The following is a 12,382-nucleotide window of genomic DNA, read 5'->3' as shown; positions in this document are numbered from 1 at the left end:
AATTAATTATTATGGACTTTTTCTATTTAATTAAAACTGAGTTAAACTTATATACACAATTACTGAGAAATTTCATTGACTAGCATTTCCATCCAGAAGCTAAGTAAAATTACCATTTTATTGCAATAGGCCTCTCAGAAATTTTCTAAATACATATGTTGATATGGTCAAACTTAAAAACAAACAAATAAACTTCAATTTCTCTAACTTTTTAAACAAACAGCACCTTAACATAAAGCTGCAGAAAGCAGTTCACTGGAAACAAAATTATCCAACAGGAAACATTTCAAACACTTCATTATCAACAGGCAGCTGTAGATTCCTCTTAGCTGGACTCTGGTGCCAAGAGGCACCAAATAGCACCAAATCTGACAATCACAAACTGTGAGAAAAGATGAAAGACTAGAACAGCTACATCTGCATAAAGACTAAATTGACAAGACATCCTTATAAAGAGAGGCTGACTCTTGAGTTCTCAGAGTTAGACTAATTTACATATACTTACTCAATTGCACACAGACGAACAATAGAAGTGAATCTGGAGGTAAGTTTATGTCTTCCTAATGTTCCTCCAGCTGACATGGAAGCCACAATTTGGATGTTTTCTAAACCAACCCACTCCAGATTTTCATCATAAAATCCTTGATATGTAAGAACCTTTAATAATTAAATAAATACTTCATTAAAAGAAAGTCAACAGAGTATCATACAATATAAAATAAAATAGCGAGAAGTATACCATTATTTCTGCTTTCTTAATTGCCTGAGGTGTCTTACTTCTCACAGTTCTGTCAGCTGCAGACCTGCAGGACTCCACTGTCCAGGTCATGAATGAAGATGTTAAACAGATATTGGCCTCAAGTAGACTCTGTACCATTGATGATCACCCTCTGGGCCTGGCTCTTCAGACAGCTTTCAACCCACCTCACTATCTGCTTACACAGCTTGGATCAACAGCTTTTCTTGTGAGGATCTTTTGGGAGACAGCATCAGTGGTCTTAGTGAAGCCCAGGTAGACTATATTCACTCTCCTCCCCTCATCAAGCATGACTTGCCCCTGGTGAATCCATGCTGACTACTCCTGGCAATTTTCTTGTCATTCATATGTCTACTGCATTGTAACTCATTAAGATGATCATTGTCTTTATTTATTTATAAATATAAGCCAAATGAAAGTGGTATCTTATTTCTGGCTGACACCTACATAGTCTAGTAAAGCACAAACAAAACTCAGATGCAGGATTTTAACTCTGAAATTATTTGACGTAAGTACTTACTACATACACTAAATTATATTCAGTATACTTGAGTCCCTTGATAAATAATAGATGTAAGTGTTCACCTGCTGCAGAAAAGCCACAAGAGTGCTTGTTCCCCATTTATCAGGTTTGGGTAGATTGATGTCCTTTAAGTATAAAACAAGCCTTTCACAGTCCTTTGGTCTGTACACTCGCCCAGTGTTTGTACTGATTACAATGCAAGTTTGACTTAATTTTTGCAGAAGATGTTGAGAAGTAGTCTGCGCACTGCAGTGAATGGTAGCAATCTGAGTGGAACGGAGCTGAGAAAATGCATAGTGAAGCAGCATCCTAGAAAAGCAAACAGTACATACATATAGGCATAAACAAATTAAAATGCTGTGTATCCAAAGATATTTTATAGATTTTGAATTAAAATGCACATACTACATCCTGTATTAATGGAATAGGTGGAGCTGAGGTTTGCTGAATTCAACATCCTTGCCTTTAAAACTGTAACATTTTCCATTCACAAAATTCAATGAAAATGTAGTGTATACAGCTGCACAAAACAGTTAATTTAATACCTTGATTGTAGTGACCCAAGCCATCTAAATAAGGAATCTAATAAAGGCAACAGAATGTGCTAAATTCAGTTGCCCACACAAGGCATCTAGAGCCTCTTGAAATGAGACTGGATCTCACGTGCCTCTAAGCTGTTGCTCCATGACAGTTGGTTTTCCAAAAATCTTGTTTCATATCTAAAAGCCACATTTAGATGTCTTAGATGCATAATGACAGTCTGAACTGTCCCTGTACAACTTCATAAAAATTTACTTATTTGCCACTACAAAAGGTTTGTTTAATTAATGACCTAAACCAGTCATATTCTATCAGAAATTCATATCTTAAAAGCATTATAAAAAAATATTAAAAATTCTGTCAAACAACTAGAAGTATATTTTACTTAAAATAGGAACTATTTTTTACCCCTTTCCGCATCCTTCAGGACCCACAAGAAGAAATGGCTGCTTATTATTAATATCTAGCCATGGTCTAAAGTAATCTAAACCTCTCTGCATGTCAGGGGTTTGGATGACAGGAAGTGTTTGGAGATTATTGAAGTCATCAGCTGTCAGATTTTCAGGTTTTTTCAGCTGATACAGCATTAGCTCTCCAGTGTCAGTGTCATAGTACGTGTCCAGGGGCTTCCTCGGATCAGGAGGAGACTCTTGTGCCCAACTGAAGACCTTTAAAGAAAATAAAAATAAAACTTCAGTTAAATCCATACTCCTAACAACAAGATCTACCATTTCAAGCTAGTCTAAAGAAAGTTTAAAGAATACTTATGTAAAATCGAACATATAATCCTTCGACTTGATAGTTTGAGGCTGCCTTTGAAAATTCAATCATATCATGCATATGCTTTATGATCAAGTCCTTAACTAAATAGTATATTACTCTTCCAGTTTTCATAATATAAAGAAATTAAATTAAATTGTATTTAGGAAAGCTTTACATTTTTTTTATTAGGCAACCTAATAAGAAGAATCATGATATAACTCATTCACATGCATGAATAACTAATTCCTAGAGCTGAGTCTAAACCTTTACCAATTGCCCAGTATATATATTATAGCTCATCGCTGTCTTTTGGAAGGAACTACTTCCCTCTCTCCAACACAAAACCCAAGTGTGATTGTGGAAATAACTATCTCCAAGGTCAACATTCTCAAGCCACTATGAACCAGTACACCCACACAGTTTTCCAAAACTTTAGCCTGGCCCTTGTACTCTCAAATATCTTCACAGAGACAGAACCTCACCCCAGTGCATACAATATATAACCTCAGTGTAATGCCCTAACAATACCTTCCTAATGAGGTGCAAAGTCCTATTATTATTTCAAGTATTCTGAACAGAAAAAAAACCCACAAAAATAAATCTGAATTACATATACAATGCATATATACAAACACAGCCTGCTACAGTGAGTCCTTGCACTAAGCAGCATGGACAAAGGTATTTCACAATCTCTTGGTGCAGAACCAAAGGATTGCTATCTGGGACAGATGCAATGCATCAGTGACACATAAAACATTCCTTTACTTCTCAGCAACTTCTCTACAGATAACACAAATTAAAATCAAATTAGAGCACAGAGATTACCTCTTTTGCAAATTCATGTCGTGACTTCATGTTGAGATTGCCACCAAGACCACGTAACAAGTTAATAATAAACTGTCCACGATCAGTACTCCCATGAAGATGAGACAGTCCATTCATCACAGTTCCAACTAAACTTGTTTCTAACACAAAGTCATTCTGTAAATTGAAAGTTGTAGTAGATTTAAATATATTCCTCAATATAAATGTGATGTGTTGCTAGTACGCAATTATTACTCATTTCTTCTTGACATTTTCACAAATGATGGAAGATCTCAACATTGCTATTGTTCTAGAAAATTCACTTGGCATTAAATTATGTCTAAGCATTGATTTGGAGGTTTTAACTCCAGACTCTGAGTTCATGTAATTTAGGATAAGCAATCAAAACTTTCCTCACAGATCTTGAGAATCTATAAGGAATAAACTTAACTGTATACTGGAAACCTTTCTTTTGAACAGACTCTTTAGAGATTCTGCTTTTTAGCACCAAAGAGAATTTGCAGCCTCAGGAACAATGCCATGAATGAAAGAACTAGGAGGAAAAATAATTAGAACAACACAACAGGACCATATATGTACCCCAGGAGGAGACAGTGCAGGTCTCAAACAGTAGCACACTGGCCACAGCAGTGGGGAAGTCTCCTAAAAAATGTTTTGTGCACATAAGCTACTTGAGATCAAGGTGAATCCAACTCCTCCAGAAGGCGAGTCTGGGAAGCATCTAGAATCCCTCAGCAAATCTAGCATATGCAGAACAATTACTATGATGTACATCCCAGAGTCCCAGAATCCAGATAATTCACAAAGTTTTGGACTAACCTTTTATTAAATATTGTAATTACGTACCACTTTTCACCTATTAAAACATTTTTCAGTCAAGGTTTTGAGTAGAATCCTAGAGAGCTAAAGTTACATACTTAAATTCAGGACAGATTAGTGAAAGCTGTTTGAATTTAACATTCTGAACAGTCAAAATATTTCCCCAGATATGACATTACATTTTTCCTCAACCTATTACAATCTTCAGTGTACACTGTGCAACTTGACAAATTTTAGCCATCTTTTTTTGTGATAGACAATAACATCAATCTAGAAAATAATTTCTTCACTTTTTCTTTTCTTTTACATATTCAAGTCCTTCAGATCTCTGAAAACATAAAGAAAAATGTCTGGTATGGAACAATGAAATGCATGTTAAATCTGTGAAACTTAGTATCTGTCTTTACTAGTTAAAATGGTATTAAATGTTCCAAAACTTTTAAGCACAGTGATCAGTTGTTGGGACCTTATTATAATAGCTCCAGAATTAATTATACTAAGGAAACAGCATCATTAATGTGGTCACAGCACCAAGCGTGCCAGAGTACAAGAAGTTTGGACAACTCTCTCAGCTGCATGGTCTGATTCTTGGGGTGGTCCTGTGCAGGAGCAGGAACTGGACTTCAATGATCCCTGTGGGTCCCTTTCAACTCAGGATATTTTACAATTCTATAATTCTATCAAAAAAGCACTGAGTTGGGTTTTTTACTTACAATTCAAACATTAATCTGAATGATCTATTCAGTGCTAAACTAGAAAAATGGATCACACTTAACAGCAGCTGAAATTTGATTAAGTATTCATTTACTAACCTTCTTTACAACCCAGTTTAAAGCCTTTTCAAAATAGTCCCCAATCCAGTTTTCAAGGTTGTATCTGGATTCTTCAGGCTGACTTCTTAACCAAGACTTTATTAGAGCATTAAGATCTGTATCTTCATCACTAAGTCAAAACAAAACAAGATTCAGATAAATATAAGGCACCCATATCTTTAAATAGACTGCTTTAAAAAACCAACAAAATTCCAGAAAAAGTCTGGTAAAATACTTTAACAATTTCTAACCAGTATTTGGGCTCTCCAATAAAGAATTCACCATGTCTTTTGGAAAAAATCTGAGGTATTTAAGTAAAAAGATTATAATAAACAGCACAGAAGGGATATGCAACCTAAAGAAACTTTCCCAGTGATTGGCTTCCTAAGTGTAAGCAACTAACCAACTGCTCCCTTCACCTGAGAATACCTTTCAAGAAAAGTAAGTATATATTTGCTTACTTTAAAAGTATGTAATACTCCCGTGACTTACCTCAGAAAGATCATTCCCATTCGAGATATTGTAGCAGGAGAAGCACAGCTAAGGTCATGAGTTTCAAATATAAAGTTGACATTTGAACCAAACTGAATTCTTTCTCCACTGGGCATAGTTAACAATTTGTTGTCATCCAAAACAGAATTCAAAGATTCAATCCATTCAGGATCAATATCACCATCACAAATTATCCATGAAGTAATATCTATTTCCAGACACAAAAATAAAATATCAAACCCAAGAAAAACAGTTTAAAAATATCGCATCTTGCTATCTTAACACTATTTATTATCCTTTCTTCATTACGACTTCAAGTTTTATGAAGGCACTCCTCATATGCTTTATCTTCTGCTGCCTATTTTTGCTTTCTGATCACAAAATTTGTAAAGAACGTACTGAGGCTTTTGGCTACAATTGTTACCAGTTTTTCTTGCCTTATGCTATCCACAAATAGCAACACAACATAAAGATGTACCCGAAAACGAACCATTTCAGTAATTTCAGTGTAACAATCTGCGAGTCCCTCTCAGACGTACCTCGGGGCTCTCGCACCACGTGCCGAGCGCTGTTGGTAAGCACTCCATCAGACCATTCCCTGGTATCCATGTCAATGCGGCCCAGCAGCTGATGCCGGGGCATGGCTTTGGGATTCATTGTGTACTGCTTCACTACTTGGCCAGTTTTACCAAGGGCTGTCTTTAACATCCGCCAGAGCGTGGATTTACCTCCACCACTTGGACCTACGATAACCACACCCATTCTTTGACGCAGTTGTTCATACAACTCCAAAGCCTTCTTGATCTAGACAATGAAAGGGATAATGGCTATGTGCAATTGTAAAGCTAAATCAAACATGTTCTTTTATAGTATTTCTGCAATTTACTTTGCATGCAGACACTTTCTATAATTTTGATTTTTTAAACAATGGATATTTGCAGGAATAATTAAAATTATGACACTAAAATTTATGAAGAAATTTATTTTACATGTTGGAAGCATTTCACTAAATTACTAATACAAAAATAACAGCCATCTTTGGGCATATTTTTAATGAGAATTTAACAAATCTTCAGTCACAAAACTTTGTCCAGTTCTACAATAAATAAATAAAAACAAGACAGAGAACTGCTTGCGAAAACCAAATATTCACTTATTTAATTCTTTCACTGTCCAAAATATTCACTGGCATTTCTACCTGGCTTGAATGAAACTGTGTGTCATGTTCACATCATAATTTTCCTTGCACTATTTTTCTTTCAATTACATAACTGATCTACCATGCTTTGAACACACATCTAATTTCTTGTATATATGTAATTAGAATCTCACTACCAGTTATTCTCACTTTTTTATAAAAGATTTTTCAAAAGAAAACAGAAATGAGTCAAATGAATGTAATATTAATCAGTTCTAATTCAGAATAATACTGTTTTGTTGCTGTAGTTAATGTTTACCTGTGTGCTTATAACTTCCAAGTTTGCTTCTTCAAAGACTTGTTGTAAAGCTGCAGTTAACTCAGCATATTCCACATCTTTAGAATCAGTGCCAGGAAATACATCTTTAACCAGCTCATCAAAACGTGTGCAGTCTGCAAATGTGAGCTTTGATGTGGTGTTCAGCTGCAAAGCTTGAACCACTATGTGACTTTCATTAACTGGAAAGAAAAACAAAGAAAACAGATCAGTTTAAGCTGTTTGTTGGGGTTTTTTTCCTTTGAATAGATCAGAACCTGAGCCAACACTGCTTAGATGTTGAAAGTAGAATCAGAGCATAGATTCCAGAATTCCAGTTCAAGAATTCTACTTGGAAGCTAGGCACAGTTAGGCATACTTACTGTAAGTATGATATATGCCCACAAATGCACTCTACACAGATATGAGGTGGTTATGGTGCTGGTCAGATGCAAACCATTTATTATGTCAAAATTTGTAAACTTTCAGATATATGCTGTTTAAGCAAACAGGAAGCAGTAGTTGTCTCCTAAAGATGTGAAATGCTCATCCATTCCACACTCTTTAATTCCCTCTCATTAAACACCTAAACAACAATAATTAAAAAAATCTTTAAAAAATACATTGACTCAGTCTAGTCCAATACTTTTCTATCCTTCCTACCTATCCTTATATTTGTCTACCAATCTGAATCTAGTACCATGTGACAATTTTTGCAAAACTCAGACAAAATCAAAATGGTCTGATAACTTAATGAATGACAGCATCAGAGGATCAACTTTCCTGTCCTAAGCCAAGTGAAAACAAGTCTTTGAGAAACATTTTAAATGATTCCCAAATGAAGTTCTGTAATCCGTGTGTTATCATCATATAAAAGCTAAATCTAGAATACGAAGAATCTTTTGTAGTCTCCTAGTAAAGGTGCGCTCATGGATATTTTCCTCTTTTCTAAATTGCCTACAGATACAAGCCGTGGCTTTTTAAAACTCCAGTGAACAAGAAAGCTGGAGTGAATTATATTTGTACACGATCTTAAAGAATCCAAAGTTTGGTGTGGTCAATCTTACCTTCTTGCTTTGCATCGCTTTTCTTCAGCTGATGAAGAAGACTGCCACAGCCTCTCAAAACAGTCTTCAGTGCTCGTAAACCCCAGTCATAGTGCTGCTGTGGTGTCAGAAGCTCCCTGAATTTATAAACAACAACATGGTAATAAGCTCTAGGTGACAGCATCTGAAATTTTGGGTTGGTGAATGAACGCTCTTGTAATACAGGTTTGGTCAAAAGAGAAACTGGCACATATTTGTAGTGTCATCTGAAATGCATCTCAGAAATACAGCAATGACGCTCTGGAATTTTCAGAGGGGTTATATTCAACATGTATTTATTACTGACTGACAGCATTCACTATAACCTCTGATCTTTGTACTCTCTAGTGCACATACTTTTAACCAAACAGTCACTTGGATTCCAACAATTTCAAGAGTCTAGATACAACACAATGCTTGCAAACATTCATATGCTCATATTTATATTTAGTGAGACACTAGGGGAGCAGCACCTTGATCCCTTGACATTATAACTGAATTCAAGATGTTTTCATACCTCAACCTCCCAACACATTGCGGTATTTTTTAAAGTTAAAGGTATCTGTACAGAGATTTGTATGGTATACCATTTAGATTTAAGAGCTACAAGGGAAGAGAATTAGAAAGGGAAGTTTACTAAGGAGCAGGGAGGTGGGGTGGGGAAAGCTTACCTTGCTAGATTAAAAATAGCCACTAATTTTCTACCCAGTATTTTAGCATCCTTAAAGCCTTCTGAATACAAAATAACTTCTGCAATGAGTTCATTGTCTGGATGAGTCATAGCAACTGGTCTGAAAAGTTGTTTGAGATTATCAGGCAGTTTCTGTCTTCCTCCATAACCTTTTCCGGCAGGATTCAGAGTGATAAAAATTCCAGAATTAGGATCCATTTCAACCTAGCATTAGAAGTGCATTGTAAGGACATATTGTCAGATGAAACAGTATTGAGAAATGATGGGTGGATTATGTTTAGTTACAGTAGACAGTTTTTTAAGTTCGGCCTATGTGAACAGAATAATTAAGTTTTGCTGTACCTTTTTGCCAAGCATCTCACACACAGGACTGTGTTTCTTCAGTGCATGTTGAATTGTCTGAACCTGCATGGATACTGCAGACAATACAGCTTCCTCAAGTCTATTGAATTCATCAAAACAGCCCCAGGCACCACACTTCACTAAGCCCACAAATATGCGTCCCATTGACTTCACATCAATACCCTTGAAATTAAAAAGAATGTTGTCAAAATTCAAGTAACAAGAAAATACAAAAGAATGTCTTTCCATCCACTAAAAAACAGGTCCTTGGAAATATCCACAAATTTCAAATGGCAACTGACAAATTATCAGAATAATTTCCATAATAATTTAAATAATATTAATAATACTAATACTACTCATAATAACAATTTATATAATATAATAATAGTTAATATTATAATTTTAATATTACTTCTGGAATATAATACTGCTTTATGAAGTATGGGCATAGATAACCATTTCCTAAATTAAACAAAACCATATTCACCTCATCACAATTAAAGACTAATACTTGTCTTCCAAGAAGTCCACCCAAGGCCTTTACTGATTCTGTCTTCCCAGTTCCAGCTGGACCATAGGGATTTCCTCCAAGGCCCATCTTCATGGCCTGAGTAAGAGTTAGGTAACACTTATCTGTCAAAGGTGTATAAACAAGTTTTGGGGAAATCCCCTGCAGAAACAAAACAAATTATATTGATCGGTAGACAGAAAATACTGGCAATGTAATTTCATTGATTTTATTCGTAAGTAATTAATTTAACAATATAAAGCAACAGCCAAAATTTCTGTCTCATTAAGTATATGAATTTGTTTACAAAGCTTTCCTTGTTTTATATCAAATGCCAATGTATTGTTCAAATTTTTTCACAACTACAGATGAAACTGCACTTGGATATATAAAAGCACGCATATTAGAAAATAGCTATATGATAATACAGCTACTTTGATACAACTTACATTTACCCCATCAGCATCAGGAATGAAAACTATTACCCTATCTTTTAATATTATCTATGAAATAGCATGTTAAGGACATAGCAAAGTTTAGAATAATGGCAACAGTTGGGAGACAATCAGCAGCATGTATGAAATGAGAAAGTGTTTGACTCATATATAAAAGCCACTAGGTAAAAATACCACACCTGATATTCGTAAGTATATTGGAGTTCAGCATCTACCATCTGAACATAACATTTTTGGTTGTTCATATAAAATCTCAGCTGCTTCTTCCAAGCCCAGTCTTCAACACTGTGAACCTCAGCTTGATTCAGCTGCTTCACCACATCAATGTTATGAATGATATCAAGAATCAGAGCTTTAAGCTTGAGCTCGAGGATTCCAGATTCTGCAAAAAATCACACCAAAAGAAAAAAATCACACCAGTGTAGTAAGGAAGACACACATTACCCATTCACAAGTTCATTGTGCTGCTTTCTATTATTTAGACCTTGTTTGAATTATATGAAGACTCTTATTTTCTAAAGCAAGCAGCATAAAATAAGATCCTGACAGACAGTGTAAATCATGTAACTTCAGTCATTTTGAAGTGATTTTGTCTGCCTCTACATTGGGTGGGGGGGGGGGGAGGGGGCGAGAGAGGGAGAGGAAAAAGGAGAGGGAGAGGCTTTTCTGCAAAGCAATTTACGCTGAGAGTGTTAAAAGCCATGGCCACTTCAGCAATCAGTGTGGCCCAACCTTCTGAGGGATCTGTTGAGCATCTGAAAACCACACTACATGCACTCTGGAGATTTTACTCAGAATAATTATGTTGATGTGGAATGAATGCTCATTAACAGATTGGGTGCTTTAAGTGTACTCTTAGAGCATATTGTTTAATTTAGTTTCATTTGAAAGAAATCCAGTTTGTGTGCTTCTATGCCATTCCATGATGGTAATTAAAGCACAGTAAGTGGGAATAATCAGGCAACTCACTTCAAAATCACACTTACTATCCAAACTAAAAAGTTAACAAAATGTATTATACAATAGATGAAAGGAAGACTCCTCTGTAACTGATGAAATTTTTCAAACAGCTATAGAAAGAGCACAGAAAGGGAGCTCAGATAAAGAACCACACTTACAGACTTCTTGAGGTAGGTGACATGAATGCTATTTCTAATTAACATATCAGATGTTTACAGTTCACAAATTGTAAACTAGAATCTAATGTAGTAAGCAGCTATACAAATGTGGTGGAAGACTATAAACCATATGTCAAATTGAGTCTTTTTACACCTAAGGTAAAAGCCATCTCACCTAACCTACAGTGTAGAATTTTACATCTGAAGTAGTCACTCAAAGCCTCTGGTCAAAAGAGAGGAAAAAGCACTCAGAGGCATAATTATGCTAACCCATTCGGACTATGTAAGATTCAGAACAATCATGCCTTGAGAATAACAAGCTTATTTTGCCTCAAAGGTACTCAGGAATTATTAGTTCAAAGGCAGATGTGAACCTCGAACACAGAAAAAGAGAATCACCTGCACAATTGTATGGAATATACTGGCTTGACATAATGTACCTCAACTGCTGTTTGGCCACTTCCTGTGAAACAGCAGATACATAAGCTAAAAGATGGAAACTTATGAGAAAATTAAGAAGAGAGGCCTCCAAATACGTAAATTCTCCAAGATAATTTCTAATCTAAATAAAAATCCTTTTGCTTACTCTGAAATATTAAAGATTTTAATCTTGGCTGTAGTAGGTGAGTGTTTTTATGTAACTCAGCTTTATGAAATCAAATTGAGACAGATTTATATAATTTCCTGTTTAAATAAACAATGTAAAATACTACATAACTGCAGTCATAATAAAGAATTGTATATTAATTGTAATTTTTATACCTGTACTCCCAGTATCTTCTATGCCACTACCAATGTTAGTATAATGGTCCAGTTTAGCCATGAGTTCTAATTCTAATTGTTGCAGATTATGGTTTTTGATAGCACTTTCAACATCTTCAGTGAACAGAATTTGTTCTGCCAAGGAAAGGATCTTTGGAAGAGAAAGTTCAAATTATACTTCATAAATACAGAACACATATAAAAACTAAGCAGTTTACCAATTAATTTGCAATTGCTTATTATGTCTGATAGTTTAAGTATTTTATTGTATAATTTTATTGTATCATTTTTATTATTTGTATAATCTCTGCATTCTATAATTATAATTTCTATAATTTGTATATTTTTATTTATTGTAAAATTTTTAAACAAAAAATATTTGCTATGCTCTTAAAAAATAAATAACAAATAAAGCCATCTTAAAATCTGACAAA

At 35.0% G+C, this 12,382-nt stretch overlaps 1 protein-coding gene across 5 annotated transcripts in view; it reads right to left on the bottom strand.

The window, feature by feature from the left end:
- DYNC2H1 (dynein cytoplasmic 2 heavy chain 1) overlaps window positions 1-12,382 on the bottom strand; it is a 155,446-nt gene that overhangs the window by 116,775 nt on the left and 26,289 nt on the right. For all 5 annotated transcript variants that reach the window (XM_042023793.1, XM_042023794.1, XM_042023792.1 and 2 more), the window contains exons 31-44: window positions 11,949-12,099; window positions 10,248-10,450; window positions 9,593-9,775; window positions 9,103-9,285; window positions 8,741-8,964; window positions 8,052-8,167; window positions 6,988-7,187; window positions 6,070-6,334; window positions 5,531-5,738; window positions 5,039-5,168; window positions 3,408-3,563; window positions 2,229-2,488; window positions 1,343-1,589; window positions 506-657 (exon numbers count right to left, since the gene is read on the bottom strand). In XM_042023793.1, the coding sequence (XP_041879727.1) occupies window positions 506-657; window positions 1,343-1,589; window positions 2,229-2,488; window positions 3,408-3,563; window positions 5,039-5,168; window positions 5,531-5,738; window positions 6,070-6,334; window positions 6,988-7,187; window positions 8,052-8,167; window positions 8,741-8,964; window positions 9,103-9,285; window positions 9,593-9,775; window positions 10,248-10,450; window positions 11,949-12,099 (2,678 nt within the window). The remainder of the gene's footprint in view (window positions 1-505; window positions 658-1,342; window positions 1,590-2,228; window positions 2,489-3,407; window positions 3,564-5,038; window positions 5,169-5,530; window positions 5,739-6,069; window positions 6,335-6,987; window positions 7,188-8,051; window positions 8,168-8,740; window positions 8,965-9,102; window positions 9,286-9,592; window positions 9,776-10,247; window positions 10,451-11,948; window positions 12,100-12,382) is intronic.

This window comes from Corvus kubaryi, unplaced genomic scaffold (genome assembly GCF_017639235.1).
Source record: "Corvus kubaryi isolate FWS band 111438036 unplaced genomic scaffold, C.kubaryi_AGA036_p1.0 37256, whole genome shotgun sequence".
NCBI lineage: Eukaryota > Metazoa > Chordata > Aves > Passeriformes > Corvidae > Corvus > Corvus kubaryi.
This window is presented reverse-complemented; position numbering and strand designations above follow the sequence as displayed.